This window comes from Anthonomus grandis, chromosome 3 (assembly GCF_022605725.1).
Source record: "Anthonomus grandis grandis chromosome 3, icAntGran1.3, whole genome shotgun sequence".
Taxonomy (NCBI): domain Eukaryota; kingdom Metazoa; phylum Arthropoda; class Insecta; order Coleoptera; family Curculionidae; genus Anthonomus; species Anthonomus grandis.
The window spans coordinates 4,071,268-4,093,242 of record NC_065548.1 but is presented as its reverse complement, the minus strand read 5'-3'; the positions used below and the strand labels follow the sequence as shown (position 1 = coordinate 4,093,242).

General features: G+C 32.3%; 1 protein-coding gene across 4 annotated transcripts in view; it reads right to left on the bottom strand.

Annotated features, from left to right (window-relative positions):
* The window catches only part of LOC126733763 (protogenin-like), a 125,306-nt gene extending 103,608 nt beyond the window's left edge, over positions 1-21,698 (bottom strand). For all 4 annotated transcript variants that reach the window (XR_007659857.1, XR_007659858.1, XR_007659859.1 and 1 more), the window contains exon 1: positions 21,378-21,698. Coding sequence is in view for 1 of the 4 variants with exons in the window: in XM_050437159.1 (XP_050293116.1) it covers positions 21,378-21,444 (67 nt within the window). In the remaining 3 variants the exon portion in view is untranslated. The remainder of the gene's footprint in view (positions 1-21,377) is intronic.
* Between the last annotated feature and the right edge of the window lie 277 nt (positions 21,699-21,975).

Here is a 21,975-nt window from a genome sequence, read left to right as displayed (position 1 = left end):
ACTCAAAATCTACAGCAGATACACTCCTGAAATTTTTTATACAAATTATATAAATAAATTCATTAGACACCTATTTCAGCGTTTTTTGATAAATATACAGAGAGGTAAGAAATATGGAATTTTATGACTTCCGGGTCACCCAGTAAACACGTAGTTGTTCTCCGTTCCTTTAAAATTTCTTCCTACTTCCCAATGAGAGAATTTCGACGACTACTAATCGATATCAAACTGTTGTTTCCTCTGAAGCTTCAAATTCACCCGGTACTCTTGAATTTAAAAATGAATTTATAACAATCTTTCCCTCATTCACAGTCACTCAAGGCTTTCTTCAATGGTCCAAATACCTATTGTACGATATAATAATGTTTTAATGGCCCTAAAGGAAGATTCCTGCCTTTTTACTACCGAACCCTTCACGATAATATCAAACATGAATAAACTAGTAGCCGAAGAAAAAAAAACACGAAAAAAAGTACGTTGCAAAGACCATTGAGACCAAAACCTGATCTCGTGTATACCGCACCACTTCATTGTGTTCGGGAGTTGTCTTCATCGATTTTTTTTTTTCGGGAAAGGTGAGGACGGACATTCGAGAAAGGGCGCGGATTTATCAACAAAAGGGTTTTTTCTGCGTCTCGTTATTTTTTTTTTTGTTGTTCCATCCTTTATAGACTTAGCTCAGGTCAGGGATGTACCTCCCCCCTCTGTTATTTAGTCGGGTTAAATCACGTTCTTATTACACGCTAATCTAATAATGATTATCGTCGTTTGTCATGCTTTAATCGGTTAAAAAAACGGCAAAATATATCAGTTTTCTAGTAAACGGCGCAAATGTGAAGGTCAAACAAGTCCATTCATGGCATTTGTTATTTTTTTTTTAGTAGGATATATTATTTTATACAGAGTGTCACAACAACTAAGCTATTTGTCTTTCTTTTTTTCTAGCATTTTTTGTTTAACCAGAAATGTCAACTAAACGTCAACATGTGCTACACACATATCTATCAAAGTGAATTTGAAGGTGCAGCTATTGACGTAAAAAGTCCACCAGATTATATTCAAAATACGGAAATTACTGTTACTTCTGAAGTGAGTGATTTTTGTGAAATTAAGTAGCCTATTAATGCATTAAAAAAAACTAACTAAAGCCTGTTACATCCTGTATATTAGTTGAAGTAAACATGTTTGTTTATTAGCATTATCTAACCTATTAATAAAGTGATAATTAGCCATTTTAATTCCCCTATACGGCTATAAACAAAAACTAGGGAATAATTCCAGGTAATAAAAAAATACATTTTAAATAGTTTGCATAAGATACAGATAAAATAGTGTTTTAAATTAAATCAATCTATTTATAAAAAATTGTGTATAAAATATAGTTGCGCATAATAGCGTACACATTTTACATTTTAAATGACTAACAATAAGAACAAACAAACAGTGTACAGTAAATCAACTATATAATAACAAAAAATTTAAACAGATTAAAAATTAACTTGTCAATATGGAATAGCAGGACTATAATTAAGAAATCCTTGTACAGAATATGGTGCAATTTCCACAAAAAAATCCTTTATTAACCTTTTAAAGCCAGGAAGAGAGTTTTTTGCTGTTTGATCTGATAGGGGAGTAGACAGGACCTTCCTCAGTACCACTGACTCTATGTTGGTTATAGTTAAAACCCATAAATCTGGTGACATACTCGACAAGCCTCTCTCTGTTCTTAAAACAGAATGCTCTGTCAGAATCTACACTTGTTTCCTATAGAAGATGATTTCATAATTTATAATTAATTAATTTAAAGAGTATTTGATTTTTTACCTAATTATGTTCCCTTGGGTACGTCTCTCACCAAAAGTTTACTGTTTTTGTTTTTAATAATTATTATGTTTTTAATGATTATTAAGGTTTTGTCGTTGGCGTCCTATTATAGCAAAACTCGAAAAATTGTTTTGGATTCACTGGCCTATAATATGCGTATTAATGCTCCGATTTACTTTATTTTAGTCTTAAACTAATACTGAGACTTTTCTTAACATTTCTACAAAATTTCATTCAAATCCCTTTAATAATAAATTTTTTATTCAAGTTTTTGTAGATGGCGTCCCAGTGTAGCAAAACTCAAAAAATTTTATTGGATTCCTTGGCTTATAACTCGCGTTTTAATGAACCGAATTACTTTGTTTTTGCGTTACAATAATACTAGTACCCTTTTTAACGTCCCTACAAAATTTCATTTAAATCACTTTGATAATACATTTTTTATTTAAGGCTTTGTAGCTGGCGTCCTGGTATAGCAAAACTGGAAAAATTGTTTTAGGTTCACTTGCCTATAACACGCGTTTTAATATTCCGATTTACTTGGTTTTAATCTTAAATTATTTCTGGGAGTTTTTTTAATATTTTTACAAAATTTCATTCAAATCCCTTCAATAATAATTTTTTTATTCAAGTTTTTGTAGATGGCGTCCCAGTGTAGCAAAACTCAAAAAATTGTTTTGGGTTCCTTGGTTTATAACTCGCGTTTTAATGAACCGAATTACTTTGTTTTTGCGTTACAATAATACTAGTACCTTTTATAACGTCCCTACGAAATTTCATTTAAATCACTTTGATAATATATTTTTTATTCAAGGCTTTGTAGCTGGCGTCCTAGTATAGCAAAACTAGAAAAATTGTTTTAGGTTCACTTGCCTATAACACGCGTTTTAATACTCCGATTTACTTGTTTTTGATCTTAAATTATTTCTGGAAGTTTTTTTAACACTTTTACAAAATTTCATTTAAATCCTTTTAATGATAAATTTTTTATTCAAGTTTTTGTAGATGGCGTTCTAGTGTAGCAAAACTGAAAAAATTGTTTTGGGTTCCTTGGCTTATAACTCGCGTTTTAATGAACCGAGTTACTTTGTTTTTGCGTTATAATAATACTAGTACCTTTTTTAACGTCCCTACAAAATTTCATTTAAATCACTTTGATAATACATTTTTTATTCAAGTTTTTGTAGATGGCGCCCCAGTGTAGCAAAACTCAAAATATTGTTTTGGGTTCCTTGACTTATAACTCGCGTTTTAATGAACCGAATTACTTTGTTTTTGCGTTACAATAATACTAGTACCTTTTTTAACGTTCCTACGAAATTTCATTTAAATCACTTTGATAATACATTTTTTATTCAAGGCTTTGTAGCTGGCGTCCTAGTATAGCAAAACTGGAAAAATTGTTTTAGGTTCACTTGCCTATAACACGCGTTTTAATACTCCGATTTACTTGGTTTTAATCTTAAATTATTTCCGGCAGTTTTTTTTAACATTTCTATAAAATTTCATTCAAATCCCTTTAATAATAAATTTTTTATTCAAGTTTTTGTAGATGGCGTCCCAGTGTAGCAAAACTCAAAAAATTTTATTGGGTTCCTTGGCTTATAACTCGCGTTTTAATGAGCCGAATTACTTTGTTTTTGCGTTACAATAATACTAGTACCTTTTTTAACGTCCCTACAAAATTTCATTTAAATCACTTTGATAATACATTTTTTATTCAAGGCTTTGCAGCTGGCGTCCTAGTATAGCAAAACTGGACAAATTGTTTTAGGTTCACTTGCCTATAACACGCGTTTTAATACTTCGATTTACTTGTTTTTGATCTTAAATTATTTCTGGGAGTTTTTTAAATATTTTTACAAAATTTCATTTAAATCCCTTTAATAATAATTTTTTTATTCAAGTTTTTGTAGATGGCGTTCCAGTGTAGCAAAACTCAAAAAATTGTTTTGGGTTCCTTGGCTTATAACTTGCGTTTTAATGAACCGAATTACTTTGTTTTTGCGTTACAATAATACTAGTACCTTTTTTAACGTCCCTACAAAATTTTATTTAAATCACTTAGATAATACATTTTTTATTCAAGGCTTTGTAGCTGGCGTCCTGGTATAGCAATACTGGAAAAATTGTTTTAGGTTCACTTGCCTATAACACGCGTTTTAATACTCCGATTTACTTGGTTTTGATCTTAAATTATTTTTGGGGTTTTTTTTAACATTTCTACAAAATTTCATTCAAATCCCTTTAATAATAAATTTTTTATTCAAGTTTTTGTAGATGGCCTCCCAGTGTAGCAAAACTCAAAAAATTGTTTTGGGTTCCTTGGTTTATAACTCGCGTTTTAATGAACCGAATTACTTTGTTTTTGCGTTACAATAATACTAGTACCTTTTTTAACGTCCTTACAAAATTTCATTTAAATCACTTTGATAATAAATTTTTTATTCAAGGCCTTGTAGCTGCCGTCCTAGTATAGCGAAACTGGAAAAATTGTTTTAGGTTCACTTGCCTATAACACGCGTTTTAATACTCCGATTTACTTGTTTTTGATCTTAAATTATTTCTGGGAGTTTTTTTTACATTTTTACAAGATTTCATTGAAATCCTTTTAATGATAAATTTTTTATTCAAGTTTTTGTAGATGGCGTCCCAATGAAGCAAAATTTAAAAAGTTGTTTTGGGTTCCTTGGCTTATAACTCGCGTTTTAATGAACCGAATTACTTTGTTTTTGCGTTACAATAATACTAGTACCTTTTATAACGTCCCTACAAAATTTCATTTAAATCACTTTGATAATACATTTTTTATTCAAGGCTTTGTAGCTGGCGTCCTGGTATAGCAAAACTGGAAAAATTAACTAATAGACTAAAACTATACTTAGCAAGTTTTTGCAACAGAATACTATATGGGGCACACAATCAAATGCCTTGCACAAGTCACAGAACAAGACACTGCTAAAATTTAACTTGTTAAAAGAATCCATGACAAAAGCAACAAGGTCCAGGATTGCCTTAACTGTATTCCTGTTTTTTCGGAAACCAAATTGGCACGTTGTGAATAAATAATTTTTCTCAAAAAACCTTACTAGCTGCGTAGCAATGCACTTCTCAAAAATTGGTAGTAATGAGATCATATGCTACCCACTTAAGATTAAAATGTATTTGATAATGCTAAACATTTCCAAGTGCAATTTAGGCAAATGAAGTATAATTCTTATTAACCTGGACCCCGTCCTGTACATTGACACCATATACTACAGCAACGTTGCAGATAAACATCATGCTGTGTTCTTCCTATATTTCCTAAACGCCATTACTGATAAACCTCTTAACTCTATCCAACTGGATCAAAGAAAAGAAAAAAAAAACTTCCTGTTCTCCTCCTGACATCGATCCAGAGAGAGATCTCAAGTAGGACACGACTCGGTTTAGCTGCATAGCGCGGAGGTCGACGCACCCCGTTCTGCAACTAGGCCGAAAGAGGGTTGGGGGAAGGGGGTACGAGGGCAGAAGGCCTCCCCGGTGCAACTACGGGGAGGAAAGAGAAGGAGAGACATTTCGGAGTACAAGTCACGTTTGTTAAAGTGGATGTGCAATAGTGTGTTCACTGGAAATTTTCTTTTTTGATAAAAATCAATGATGATGATAAAGGACGTTATATTAATTTTTTTTTAATTTGTTCCGGATCTTGCAGACGAGCCCTGATTAAATCAAATTTTTTATTGGACTTTTTTTCATTTCGTAATATAAATTCAGCAGGTTTTTATTGGGGGTGAAAAACGTTAGTAATAAAGAATAATTTTGATTTGTTTCCACTGCTTATAGCATTCTTCAGTTATATTAAAGATTCTTATCTGAGTCTGTTTACATGTTATCTATATGTCAAAGTGTAAGATTAACAATTTTTTATCTAAATAACCGTAAGTTTAGCGTGCTACTATTTTCCTACAGAAAAAACCTTTAGTTGCCTAAATGAAAAGGTAAAGGAAACATAGCAGAGTTAACCCTTCATTGATATGGGTTAAAAGGAATTGTTCTTTCAACAAGATCTTATGAAATGCTAAAGCATAAGAAATGAAGCTGTCTGATTTGAAGAATAGGAATACCAAACTGGATACTGATAGTATTAAGCATAGTCCATGCAAATTATGAAAAATTTTAACTTGAACTTTATAAGCAATGGCTCTTCAATATCAATCAAGGCCTTCAATATGACAATCCTAACAAGGCCTTCAATATGACAATCCTAACAAGGAAAGAAGAGCAATAAAGCAATTTGAAACAGTCAAGTAAAAGATGTATGCTATTTCCAGTGATAAAACCAAATCTGGGCATACTCCTGTTAATAATATCCAAAGTATTTAATTAAAAAGTTAGCTTAATATCAAAAAGAACACCTAAATCTTTAACTCTATCAACTAATGTTGTTAGAGCTATTTTCAAAATAATAGAATAATAACCGTTTTCCGCGAGTGTTTTGCTAAACTTGACCTCTGTCGTGAATTTATTGAACTCTCCGAAACTAATTTTGAAAAGTCATTAACATATAAATCTAGTAACCATGCAGCAAGTTTTTAAATGCTGTAAAAAAGACTTCAAGCAATTTTGCTCAAAGAGTTGCCAGCTGCGACGACAAGAAGAGGAAGAAGAAAAAGCGACCTTCACCACAAAAATAGACACACTTTCTAAAGATCTCGAGCTTAAAGACAGGTTCATCGAAAGATTACGTCGTAATAGTGCCAATTATGACAGTCTAGTCACAGAGGCAGAAAATAAATTTGCTTCCGATTTGGAAAAACAAAGCCAAAGAATTATAACACTTCAGGATGAAATTAAAAAACTCCAATTTGAAGAGCTAACTCTAAGAGAAACTATACAAAAGTATAAGGACTTGGAAACTGATCTAAATCAGCGCCTACAAGATCTTACAAGTACTAGCAAGAACATGAGATCAACAATCCGTACACTAGAACTGGAAAATGCGGCGCAACGTATGGAAGTTGAGAGTCTAAAATATGAGGCTACCTGAGTTCAATCCTGTCCTACATCCGCAGAAAATGTACCCAAACCCAGCAATACCTTTACCAATACCAAAGCAGAACGACGCTATCCCAGGAAGAACAAAATGTTGGTCATTGGATCGAATGTTAGAGGGTATCTGTCACTCTTTAAAAAATCAATTGGTAGCAAGTATGATCTAAACTGCCAAAAGACATCTAATTTGCTGACTGAAGACCTGCTTCAAGAGACTTTCCAATTCTCCGAACGGTTTACTAATTCGGACTTCGTTTTTGTGTTTCTTGGTTCACTTAAATCAGTGCTCGGGATGCTCAACGATGCAGCATTGGGGATATTCAAAAAAGACTTAGAAACATGGATAATACAAACGTAGTTTTAATAGGACCTTCTCTGTTTAAAAATAGTCCCATACTTAATTCATTTATAACGTCACAACATCGCGAAATCTCAAAATGCATTGAATCCCTAAATGGAACTACGCTTGTATACCCATTGTTGGTGATTACATAAATAAGGAGCGCATGGTACATTATCTCATTGATTTCTGTCAATTAAATAATATTAAATTGAATTTTCACCAAGACTGTCAACATCTCAGTCCAATGTAACATTTGGGAATAGTAAACTCTCTACTGTTGACATACAAGCTAGTAACAATTATGTAAATGTAAAACACATTTAATCTAATGTTTTACCTAGCCAACTAACTCTAATGTTGTTAAATATTCAATCTCTGCGACATAAAACTAGTGAACTTTCACTTTTTTTGCATGACTTAAACTATCCTAGTATTTTATTACTTACTGGGCACTGGCTTAAACCAGGTGAGCTTATTGATCTACCAAATTATGTTATTTTGTCTAGTTTTTGTCTTCTCATGGTGGATGTATGATATTATTATGTAAAAACTTTTTAGAACACAACTCTTTTCAACAGGTAGATAAATTTAACCATCTCCTAAAGGAAATGACTTTTGAATTTACAGTAATTTACTCCAAATCCATAAACTTATATGTAATTTGTATTTATAGATCTCCTCTAGAAGACTGCAGCGAATTCTTTTTAAAATTAGAGGCACTTTTATTTGAAATTCCATCGGCGGCTTACGTAGTTCTTACAGGAGACTTTAATATCAACTTTAATGATAAAAATTCTGTCTTTACTCTGCGCCTCGATCATCTAATGGGGGCATTTAATATACATATGCATGTAAAAGATTCTACTCGTAAAGCACAGTCAACAAGCTCCACTATTGACTATATTTGTTCTAATTTTCCATATGACTCCGTGGAGTGTACAGTCGCAAATTCTGCTTTATCAGACCATGAGTTTATACTATGTAAAATAGCAAATATACAAAAGGAATGTAGTGTATCTGCATAGTGATATGGTCGAATTTTTGGTATTGATAAGTTTAATAAGTTTCGTCAACTTTCAGCTCTTGAGTCCTGAAATTCTATTTTCGATTTATCTTCCTTTCACACAAAAATTGTTAAGCTCTTTGATGCTTCCTTCCCAATGATTAAAATCAAACCGAAATCCAAACCTATAAAATCTTGGTTCACGAGGGGTTTGAAAGTATCTTCAAGAAATCTGAGATCTCTTCACACAATAAGAAAGTTCACTGACTCTCCAGTTTTTCATAACTATTTCAATTCTTACCGAGCCTTGTATCGTCGTCTGATAAGAATCTCTAAGCAAACTTACTACTCCAACCGTTTAAGTGGTTCATCTAACAAATATAAGGAGAGTTGGAAAATTATTAATGATATTCCTCACAATTGTGGTAAGCAGTCAAGACAATGCCCTGAAGTCTCTCCCAATGATTTTAACAATTTTTTTCTAATATTGCTCTACAACTTCAGCAAAATTTGAACCCTTCTGTGGATCCTCTTTCCTTTATGCCAGCCATTCATATTCCAAATTCCTTCTTCTTTATACCTACAAACCTAAACGAACTCAAGGATATTCTGTATACTGAAAAAAATAAAAATTCAACTGGAGAAGACAACCTTTCAGCTAAGATTTTTCTCAACCTTCCAGAAACGGCGCTAAAGACACTAGTTGACGCAATTAACCTTTCTTGGAGCAAGGGGATATTTCCATCTTGCCTACAATCAGCTAAAGTTATCCCAATTCACAAGGGTGGAGCTCTTGATAAACCTTCCAACTTTCGTCCCATCTCTCTCTTATCTACGCTATCAAAGGTAACCGAAAAGCTGGTTAAAAATCGAATAATGTCCTTTTTAAAGTCCAAAAACATCCTCACCAGACTTCAATTTGGCTTCCGGGAAAACACCAGTACCAATGATGCCATGTTTAATTTTTTTCATGAGCTTTACTCCCAGATAAATGCTGGTGGAGTTTCGGCGGCAGTTTTTTGTGATTTGTCGAAGGCTTTCGATTGTGTCTGCCACAGGATTTTGCTGCGGAAGCTTCATCATTATGGATTTCGGGCAGTTTCATCTTTTTGGTTTGCTTCCTATCTGCAAGATCGGCAACAGCGAGTGCTTGTAGGATCTAAGTACTCTGATTACCATCCTATCACCTTGGGAGTTCCTCAGGGTTCAGTTTTGGGGCCTATACTTTTTCTCCTATACATAAATGATCTTACCAATCTTAATGTACGGGGGAAATTTCCTCTATTGGCCGATGATACCACACTTCTTTGGCACAGCCCAGACACAGATACTCTGCGCATCATTAGCAACTGATCTTCAAGCAGTAAATCTCTGGTTTGAATCAAACTTGCTGTCACTAAATCCTCAAAAAAACAAATTATTGTATTTTAAGTGTGCTCTAGACCACGTGCCTTTTTCTAATTCAGTAGTTCAGCCGTTTGATAATACAAAATTTTTGGGTATATTCATTAACAGAGAACTCAGATTTGAAGAGCATATCCTCGGTACTTGCAAAAAGGTGTCTGCAGGTCGTTTTGCAGTCAGAGCGGCTACCCTGGAGCTTGTCATGCAGTTTGGAAGATCTGTATATTTTTCATTAATTGAATCCCACCTTAGGCATGCATGCCATTTGCTTCTGGGGTAATGCAGCTGCCTACCTTCTACAAATGCTGCTTGTTTTACAGAAGCGTGCTGAACCGTTTTTGACCGAAAAATGTTACTATTCACTGGATGAATAATACTATGTCGACACATTCTAATTTTCCCTAAATGTAAGTTTACAGTATTTGAATTTTATTTGAATTGTTTGTATGGTTAGAATTCTTTGCTGTCTTATACTTGAGGGGATAATTATGGAATTTAATTTACTTTTTATGTATTTTTTTTCTGCTGTTCTTATGTATTGTTTTCTGATGTTTGTTTTGGAACTCGAGTGTGTATGGGGTGTAGTGGTTAGTTTAATGGTAGTAATTTAAGGTGGCTTTGTTTAGAACAATTTTTCTTTGTTAATAACAATAAAGCATGTTTTTTTTTTTTTTTTTTTTAATGTAAGTTTATTACTGCTGATTGTGTGTTGATAAATAATAACTTTATTAGAAGGACCAAAAACAAAAATACATATCCTACACCTTGTTGAAATTCCTTCCAGACTATACTTTGAATGAATAACAATTACATCATTCAAATCTCATATGAAAAAGTGAAAAAAGACAGGGCCCATATGCACACCCTGAGGATGTGACAATTATTTATCATAGCTGTTTGCGATCAGTCAAAACTTTATGACATTCCACAAAAATCTTACCAATCAGGCCCATAGTTTCAAACTTCCTAACCAGATGATCACAACCAACCCTATTTAAGACCCTTAAGTCTATATGAAGATCTGTACTTCTCAAAATCACAGCAATCAAACCATACTGATATAACAAAGAGTTAGTCACTATAGAGCTACCCTAAGAATAACCATGATGATGATGATCACTAAAAATATGTTATCGATTAGGTCATGATATTTTGTAATCAATTTATTACTTAGCATTTTATTACTGGTGTTATGTTTGATAATTATATCTTATTAACAAACTAAGTTGTTTTTCTCCCATTAGTTTCACAATGCTCAAACATAGATTGTATTCTAGTTTCTACTGTACAACTGTAGTTGTATTTTTTGCAAATAAAGATTCATTCATACAATGGGCTTACAGTACCATGAAAATTGATGATGAACAGAAAACAACCTGTCAAATAGCTCAGAAACTAAAGAGTGAATACACACACCTCCATATAGTTAGAAATAAAAAGAGTATCATCAGCATAGGAAGTAAATATTGTAGAAGAATTTATATAGACAATAAAAAAGGACAGGACCCTTTGTTTGTATATTTTTTGGCTCACTCTTATAAGATTTGTTTGCATTTATTCAGATAATTTCCAAAGACATTTAACACAGCCTTCCTCACACACTAAGTACTCGGGAAACTTAATAGCAAGTGATAAGGAATTGTGTCAAATGCCTTTGCAAGGAAAACTGCCAAACATTTTTTTTACTGTTCAAATGAGATACCTTCAGAAAATAGTTTTCATTTATATTTTTTTCTTTTTTATATAATGACTCCCTTATATACTAAAAATTCTATAATTGTTCCATTATTGGTGTATTTCTAACTGTTTCTAAGATTATAAAAAGACTAGTCCATAGATTTTTGAGCAAACATAACATACTAACTTTAACCTGTTTGGTTTTAGGAAAGACCTATTTTCTACCTTTGGAAGAAAGATACTAGTACTAGTTCTCTTTTCTTTTCTGGAACATTTATATGTTCGTTTAAATCAGGGCGAGTTTTTGGAGCAGTGTTTTGTGACTTGACAAAAGCTTTTGACTGTATCAGTCATGAAATACTACTTTGTAAGCTTGAACTATATGGCTCAGATCATATCTTTTTTACATTGAGTTCAGAGTGTTTCCTATGCAGGTTGTGATTCAGACAAAATGACTATTAATTGTGGTGTTCAACAGGGGTCAATCTGGAACCACTTTTATATATCAATGACATCTGTTTAGTGACCATTTAACTGTCTTTACTGACAATACCAATATCTTGTAGCTAAAAGTAAGGATTTGGTTCGAGAGCAGCTTACTCATGTTTAATATAACAAATACTAATTCTTACTTGTAGATGTAATCCTGCAGGCATTGTTCATGATACAGATGTAGGTAAGCAATACAGAGCAGTCTAAAATTTGAATCAGAGTGTATTGAGAATGACATATTTTGCTCTGATTAAAGCTAGCCTGTGGTATGGTTTTCCCTTTTGGGATACTTGCAGTGTTTACCATTCCTACATAAAATTATTTTACCAAAAAGAAATTTAATAATTCGATTGCAGGCTCGTCTTTTTGAGAAATAAAGTATGATACTTCTTTTGACAGTATATAAGTATAGGCATTTGATTGTTCCGGGATAGATCTAATCTTATTCAACAGTTATCAAATATTCCTATACCAATACCCACTAATAATCAGTTAAAGAGATCATTTATTTATGACATAAATATCCTATAACTTGGAACACTTGTAGTAAGTTGTTACCCAAAGCTCAATTTTGCTATAATGTCTTGTTTTTACAAAATGCATATAATGTAATAAACTATTTTTAAAGCAATGTCAGAATCAGTGTTTTTAACAACATTTTCCCAGCATGCATTTCTGAATAAATTGTATATCAAGCAAATTGAACTAGTGAGCTTTGTACAGTTCATTGACACCGATCACGTGATCGCTTAAGCATCAATTAATGAATCACCAGGTGACCGTTCTGAGAATTTTGACATTTGACGATCCAAAATGGCTGCCTGATGTGATGAACGAGTAATAGGATAATCATACAAGTCTTATGGACTATAGACAAACTATATGAAATTTTCAGATCTCAAGACAGCATTCTTAAAATGAGAATATTATTTTTGTGTTTAGTGCTTGATACCAATCTAATAAATGATACAAGTCAGAATGTATGAGAAAATGTAAGGTTAGTGTCTGTCTGCCACTGTCAATGAGGAATTGATGACTTTGCTCATCAAATATTGCAGTATTAATAACAATTTTATAATCGCAATAATCATTTTCGTGCATTCCCTTCAACTGCCTGGAAAAGACAAATAATTTCTATTTTTTTATTAAGTTGAATAAATAAAATAAAAACTTTTTGATCGGCCCTTGTATATTACGCATATTGATCTGGTAAGCTTTTTACAGTTCATCGACACCGATCACGTGATCGCTTATGCGTCAATAAATTTACTGTCACGTGACGGTTCTGTCAATTTTGACGTTTGCCGATCCAAGATGGCTGCCCGATGTGATGTACCAGGGGGTAGTTAGTATGTAATATGATTTTTATGTTTAGAGTGAGCTTAGATTTATGTCTGGTACCCATATGATAAATGAGTATCATACTGGATACAAGTCAGAGAATATATTATAAAATCAGCTGCCATTGAGGACTTTGTTCATACTCATTTTCTGTCTTCAATTCCTATCTTTGAATATATTTATTTAGTTGTATTCTTTAGCTGCAAAGCATTTTTTTTGTACTTTATTTACTTTTTGATCACTTGTGAGACATGATAACTTAAGAGGAACTAAAAGTCTTAAGGCTGAATAGTCCATATCTTTTAAAGAAGTGCCATTAAGTTATTATTAATACACCCCCAGGATTCCCTAAAGGACCACACTACAGAGTGGCCATTTCTCTTTTCGAAAAAGTTCTATGGCACTTATCGCATAAAATTAAAAGAAAACTGTTAGAATATTAAGTTCCGATAGTACTCTCGGTCCCACAATGGAGGTGAATGGAACGGGAACGGCAAACACATACAAATGGGCGATTTGCGCGTGGCCATATTAGGAATTTAGTCGGCCGCCGGCCATCGGCAGGAAATTGCTACATTCCACGGTTTACTTCATTTTCTTATTCGAAGAACAAAAACCAAAGCTATAGATGCTGCTGCTGCTGCTGCTGCCTAGAAAGATGCCAATCAAACCTAAATTATTGTATAATAAATAAGACGCGCGATGGATGTGGGATATAGAGAAAGGAGGCTTAGAAGTTTTTTAGCCACTCTCTTCTAAATACCAATATTAATATATTATGAGAAGCTATTTAGGATTCAAATCTTATAATATGATAATAGTTTATAGTGCCCCAGATAGCTCAGAAACGTGGTATTAATGTATAATTTTAGATGTATAATCCGTTAATAATCATCATGAATCATTGATGCTTTAGAACATTGAAAGGCCTTTCAATGTTCTAAGCATTGATGACTTATCCCGAGTGTTGAAGTGACAGTTCTGTTCTATCAAAACACTGAAGGGTTGATCCAAGATGACCCCCAAAAATGACCTTTCAGATGAAATCATTATGGTAGGAAACTGTGATAATTATGTGACAAAAAGTGTTAAAATAATTTATTTAATTGAAATTTTTTCAGTCACTTAACACCTATGCCAAATATTAAATTCCTTCCACAATTTGACTTTCCAAGATGGCCACTAATATGATAGATACCAAGGGAAGTCAAAAAGTTTGGCCGAATAATGGAAAAATTAATTGACTCAAATATTCAACACAAATACAAAGTTCTTTAGAAGATATTGAAGTCTATTTTGTCACATACAAAAAAAAATGGTACATATATTCAGATCTTTCAGTCATTTTGGTTTTTTCTCACAAATAAATTATACTCCTGGCGTTACACATAATACTTGTTTATATTTAGATTAGTTTCTGCTGTTTTCTTAAAACAATATTCACATGCACCAAGACCTCTTCATAAAATATCCTAATATTCTCTAATAATCATACTTTCCTACATTGTGGATGGAAAGAGTACTGTATTTTTGAATAGATGAACCTTTCATTCATTGTCTATTTGAAAGACTATGTCCAATATGTAAAACTATTTGGTGCTGTGTCTAAATGAATGAATGTTAAGTCTGGTGATCCTCAAGGTACCCACTTGGGACCTATTTAATGTTTATTCTTTATTAACAATATTGTCTATTGTCTTAAAAAATTTATACCTATTTTTGTTGTATGCAGATCACTTAAAGTTATATTATGCTATAAATTCTATTACTGACTATTTAATTAAACAAAATGTAATTTTCAGGTTAGGCCCTCTAGAAAAATGTACATTTATCATTTTCGAGAAGAAAAAAAATCCCCAATTCAATACAATTATGATTTATTCAATGATTTATTTAATAAACATTAATAAACATTATTATTATTATTTAGGGGTAAGTTTTGATAATGACCTTTTGATTTGCTCTCATCATGTACTTTGGAAATTATAAATGTACCATTTAGAATTTTATTTCTGTAGAGTACTTCTACAATAAATGAATAGGTAAATATCTTTGTCAGAGCAAAACTGATGAATACCATCTTCTTGAAATATTCTTCCTAATTTTTCAACCCTGCAGTAAAGGACCACCGCCAAATAACAAACACCTACAAGAAGGCCTCTCAGATGTTAGGTTTTGTTTTACGAACTTGTCGTGACATGTCTATATCTACTTTGAAGATACTTTATTGTTCATTAGTTAGAAGTCATGTAGAGTATGCCTCGATCATTTGGTCTCCTTTTTATAATTGTCACAAAATGCAACTTCAAAGAATCCAAAAGAGGTTTACCTGGTACTGTTCCTACAAGTTGAATATGCAAGATAACCTACTTGACTTGGAGGCAATATTGGGACTGCAATCGTTGGAATCTAGAAGGATTCAAAGTGACCTCAGCTTTATGTATAAGGTTATTCATGGGCTTATTGATTGCCCTGCTCTCATCAACAGCTTTAATTTAAAGGTCCCTGCACACACCCTAAGGAGACATGAACTGTTTGCTTTACCAATCTGTCACTCCAACTATTCTTTACATTCTCCAATCTGTCGTAGTCTTGCCTATTTAAACTCTCACCCTGAACTTGATTCATTTGCAAGCTCACTCTCTGGATTTATTGGTCAACTGACCTTAGGGATGTCTTGGAGTATTGTGAATTTTTAATGTTTGCTGATGACCTCAAACTTTTCTTGGTTATTATGAATGAACTTGATATCAGCCTCTTACAGAAAGATCTTGATAGCCTTTCTCTGTGGTGCCAAAATAATTTGTTGCATTTGAATATTAATAAATGCTTCCAAATTTCATTTCATAGGAAAAAAAGTAGGATACTATATTTTACACAATTAACGGCCAGAAACTTCAATTAAAGGATGTTGCTAAGGATTTAGGAATACTGTTTGACACGAAATTAAACTTCTGCAATCATATAGACCAAATAGTAGTAAAAGCTAATAGAATGTTGGGTTTTACGCTTAGAAATTGTGAGGGGTTATCATTGCAGGCTGTCAAATCTGTATATGTGGGATTGGTACAATCACAGCTTGAGTATGGCTCAACTATCTGGACTCCCCAGTATAATGTCTATAAGTCATTACTGGAGAGTGTGCAAAACAAATTTTTAAGATATTAAAACTACATGTTTAATTTAGATCTTATTGCTAATCATGATTATTCCCAAATATTGAATTATGTTAAAGTTTTGTCTTTGGATAAAAGAAGAACAATGTTTGACATCTGTTTTATCTATAAGTTGTTGAATGGTACCTATTACATCCTGTCCGGATTTACTTTCCCAGGCTAAATTTTCTATTGCTCAGAGAACACTTAGACAAAATAATTTATTTCATATTGGGTTCCATAGAACCAATTATGGTAAAAACTCTTTTTTGGAGAGATCTCTAGATTTTTTGGATCGGGAGGAGAGGCTAGATGTTTTTAGCAATTCATATGGGTCTTTTAAGGGTAGTTTAATGAAAATTTTGAATACTTAGTATTGTTCAATTAATATGTTGTTTGATGGGTAAACCAAGTGAGAATTTATCTTCCTAATCTATTAGTTAATACAAAGATATTTTTTTTGTTTTGTTTATTTACTTTAGAGTCTTTTTTTTAGTTAAGTGGTTTAACTCTTAATAGTTTAAGTAAGGATTATTAATTATTGACATAACTGTATTTTATAATTTGTTTTTTTTGTAATGGGGGTTTCCCATTTAATGAAAAAAAAAAAATATACCTTAGCAAGAAAATTTACAACTGTATCATTACTCTATGTATCAGACAAATTTTAGAAGTTAAGAAATTCCAGGGCATATTATAGCCTTGACGATTTTTTTAATGATACCTTTTAACCTGTGCTCTGACATCATTTTAGTGTTTTAGTTTTGTTTCCTATTAAATAATTTTATTTATTTCCTCTAAATTCTGTTTTATTGACAGCTTTACTTATTTTTTAATAATATCTGTTTTGTTATGATTAATTTTGGTAATGTGTGTAAATTTTATGGTAGTGTTTTAGATGTTATGTTTGAAATTCGAAATTTCAAGTGAATTTGAAATTTTTTAGTTTTTAGGATGCTTGTACACAAGATTTTGTTGTCTTAAGTAATATGGCACATTTTCTTTCTTCTTTCTTTCTTTCCAATCTAAGATACATAATTTATTTTGCCAAGTAATGTTAAATTGTTACATAAAAATGTAATCTCTGAAAGCACTCGCCAATTTGAAAGGTTTTTCAAATTCTGATTATTTGATCACAGATAATGTTATGGTAGGTTTTATTCTTTTAGCTTGGGATTTGGTCTTTTTCATCTAAGTGACATATTTTTTTTTTATTTAATTACTAGGTATATTTCTGTCTGATTCCCACTCTCTCTTACTCTTTCTCAGCTTTGTAATAGATTGTAAATTGTAATTGTTGGTTTATATCTAAAAGTAAATAATGATTTGATACTGCACATACAGATTAAGTACTATTCTTGCAAAGCATTTAAAAAAACATAACTTTTTAAGAATTTGTAGGTTAAAAGTGCAATTTGTTCACCTGATACTATAACTCAAATTCAAAGTTTTATTTACAGTTAAAAGCAACACTGTTACATAGTCCAAATTTGTGAGTTTGTTCTTAAGACTTGCTTTACCATATGATATACTTACCATACTTTGCCTCTTAAAAAATAAACATAAAACAATTCTTGGTTAAAGCCACTTTATTTTGCTAAAGAAACTTTTCATTTACAGAAAAAGCAAAAAAAAAACTGTAAAAAAGACAGTATAAATCTAAGTGTAATTTTTTTTTGAAAATGAATGCAACAACAGCACACCTCACACTCCAAACTGTATTCAAAACAGTAACAAAATTAAAATCACTTTTATTATCCAGGGCATATTATAGCCTTGACGATTTTTTTAATGATACCTTTTAACCTGTGCTCTGACATCATTTTAGTGTGTTAGTTTTGTTTCCTATTAAATAATTTAATTTACTTCCTCTAAATTCTGTTTTATTGACAGCTTTACTTATTTTTTAATGAAATTTATCAAAAAAGTGCTTTTTTTTTCTCAATCTGTTTTGTTATGATTAATTTTGGTAATGTGTGTAAATTTTATGGTAAAGTGTTTTAGATGTTATATTTGTTTGAAATTTGAAATTTAAAATGAATTTGGAATTTTTTAGTTTTTAGGATGCTTGTACACAAGATTTTGTTGTCTTACGTAATATAGCAAATTTTCTTTCTTACATTTTCTCATATGAGGAAGTGATCAGAGCCTTTATTTCCAATGGAAAACCCTAATAATAGATCTTTTACACATAAAACAAGAAATAATAAAAAAAATCCAAACAAATTTAAATACTTAACACAACCAATGGCAATAAGACCTAACCCAATGTGAAGCTATTTAGGCTTATCACATCCCTTTCTGATGCTGTGCTCCTGCAAAAAGACCTCAATTTGTTCTTCGATTGGTGCAACTTGAATAGAATGTCCCTTAATATCAATAAGTGCCATAAGATTACTTTTTCTAAGCAAAGAAACCCTATTGCTTTTCTTTATAAAATAAATAATGTAGCAATTGGTGTCAAAACAGAGGTTTCTGACTTAGGAATATTTATTGACTCCAGGTTGTCTTTTAAAAGTCACATCAATCAGGTGACTAGTAGGGCAATGAAAATGCTGGGTTTTATCCAACGGTCTACAACTGATTTGTCTTTGTTTACTTTTAGATTACTTTATTGCTCTCTTGTTAGGCCCATCTTGGAGTATGGCTCAATTGTGTGGTCCCTGTCATATAACTGCTACATTGAGCAGATTGAAAAAACTCAAAATAAATTTTTAAGGGTGGCAGCTTTTAGATGTGGTTACAGGAGACAGGAGTATTACTATCAGTGGGTCAGAGATAACCTGAACTTACCCACATTAGAGTCATGACGAACATTACTCGACTTATGTTTTATGGATAAGGTTTTAAATGCTACTATAGATTGTCTCGAGTTATTGTCTCTTTTTAAACTTAGGGTGCCTTCCAGATTGAATAGACAATCAGAAATATTTTCAGTCCCATTCCACCATACCAATTATGGCATTAATGAGCCAATTACACGAATGACTCGAAGTGCTAATGTTCTGTCAGGACAGATAAGCTTTTTTGACTCTAGGATAACATCTTTTAAGGGGCAGTTAAAAAATATTATTTCATAGGGGCTTTAATTAATTAACTCATCTACACCTTTCACTGATTTATAGATAGTTTTGTATCTGAATATATATGTTTGTATGGGTATGCTATGTATTACTTTTGTAAATGGATTCCGTTAATAAATAAATAAATAAGTTACAATAACATATATGATTATAGCACCAACAAATAAATTTATCGGATAAAAATTTCACAATCACATAAATAACTAACTTTAGTCTATATATTGCACATTACATATAATGGTGATTTTAAGAACATATGGAATGAGGCCTTGGTAAGAAGGTTTGTGGGAATCGAGAATAAGGCTTAAGGTAGGTAGATACCAAGATGAAAATATAAGGGACAAGAACAGGACTGTCCAATAAATCATATAAAAACAAAAAAAAGATAATTACAAATTAATTAAAATAAGAATTGTTTTTAATTAAACAAAGGATTTATCTGATTTTGCTTGAGTTGATTTGATAATGTGAAAGTGACTGTTTTTTTTTCATTTACTTACCTTAAAAAATAAAAAACAAAAATATATGTTCATATGTTTATTTCTTACTAAAAAAATAGGATTTTTTCAAATTACATTCCTTCATAAAGAAGTAAAATAAAATACAAAATAAATACTCTCTTAGGATCTAAAAGCCTTAGAGTTTTATTTTAAGGAACTGGTCCATAAAATATTTATTATTACCCACATCTGGCAGCCATCTTGAATCGGTAAATGTCAAAATTGGCAATTTTTGTATGCATAATAGTGTCAGAGCACTAACTGTAGGTACAAACCTCACCAGTTCAATTCACTCAACATACAAAAGCGGTTTAATGAGTTTTTTGCTGTTTTTTTTCATTTAAATTGGTACAATAATAGGAATTATTCATTTTTTCCAGGCAGTCAAAGGCAATGCACACAAAAGTGACTATTACAAGTCTAAAATAAATAGTTCATGAACAAAGTCATGAAGTTAGGTAATGAATTAAGGCAGTTGGAAGAAGACACTAACCTTACATTTTCTCATACATATTATATTCTGACTCATGTCACCTTCTGGTACATGACATAAGCCAGCCATCTTGGATTGGTAAATGTCAAAATTGACAGAACTGTCATGTGACAATTAATTTATTCATGAGTGATCGAGTTCAATGAACTGTACAAACTTCATTAGCTCATTTTGCTTAGTATACAAGGGCTGTTCAAAAATTAGTTGCTGTTTTTTTATTCAATTTAAAATATAGGAATTATTCCTTTCTTCCAGGCAGATGAATAAAATATTATTACTATTTCAGGATATTCACAGGACTCGCTCAATGTACAGAGGAATGTTCTTAGCATATGATTAGAATTCAGGGGCCTAAATAGCATGGTGACAAGGGCCTCCATATAGGTATACCTACTGCTAACTGAATGGTTTTTACAAGATATGGCATTTTAGTGATCTTGATTGTTGATAAATCATGATTGATTAGTTATATAACTAGATTATAGCATGTTATATAGGAAAACCAATAACATTTGACCCATATATGCTCTAAAATATTTTAAAACATTATTGTTTTTTTCATAACTTAGGGAGCAATTACGGAGAAATTAATGTTAACATTTAGGGGATGTACCTAATTTTAATTGGGGGTTTTTACTCTGTGGGGCATGTCTGCTTATGGTAATGTGCGTATTATTTAAAAATAAAAAAAAAACAACCGAAAAAACAGCGCCATCATGAATTCATTCATTTGTTTTCTTTTTCAAGGCAACCTGACCTAGTACAGTAGCATCATGTTTTCGACTTGACAGCAAAAACAGGCGATTATATTATACACGCCGCAACGTAATATCACATAAAATACCTTAATAAACCTAAAATAATCAATTCGACAAAGGTAAAAGGCCGAAATAAGGGGAGGCAAATAACCCCGGAAACGCCGTGCGGTGTGTACGAATTACCAAAACACACCGCCATGTTGAATAGAGAGGCCAAACAATACAAATAATGAAGATTCGATTGATGAAAATGAATTGTTCGCCTACCTGGCACAGGGCCCCTGTAAAATCCTACTGCAAACACAAGGCAGAGTTGAAGTGTCCGCGTCGCCATAAATCCGTGTTCATTTGGATTTCTTGCTTTTTTTTTGATCGGGGCACCGTCGTTCTCGCACCACCACCCCGATTTCAAAAATGTTTTTCACCCCGTAATAAATAAAACAACACAACAAACGAGAACGTGAAGGAAGTGCCTGCCGAACGTCAGTCAACGACGCAACTTCTCGAAACTCGGAACTGAATGGAACTGATGTCGAACTACGCTGAAACGCCACAATCGTAGCGCGAATAGATTCTGCTCTGCTCATTCTGCGGGCGGCTATCCCGTCACGGAATCCGTCGTCGTAGAAGGACGGAAAAAATGAACGGCGGAATATTAGAGCGCCGTTGCCGTTTCTTCCATTATTTCTGAGCAAATTAGACTTTTCTTTTTGCTTATTTATCATATAAATAAATGGGATTCTACAAATTTAACTGCGGTGATCGTGTTCTGGAAAAGTAAATTTTGGTACTTTTGATAACAGTTATAAAGGCAAATAAGTTGGCAACATGGTGTGAGGTACTGTTTACTTTAGTTCCAAAAAGT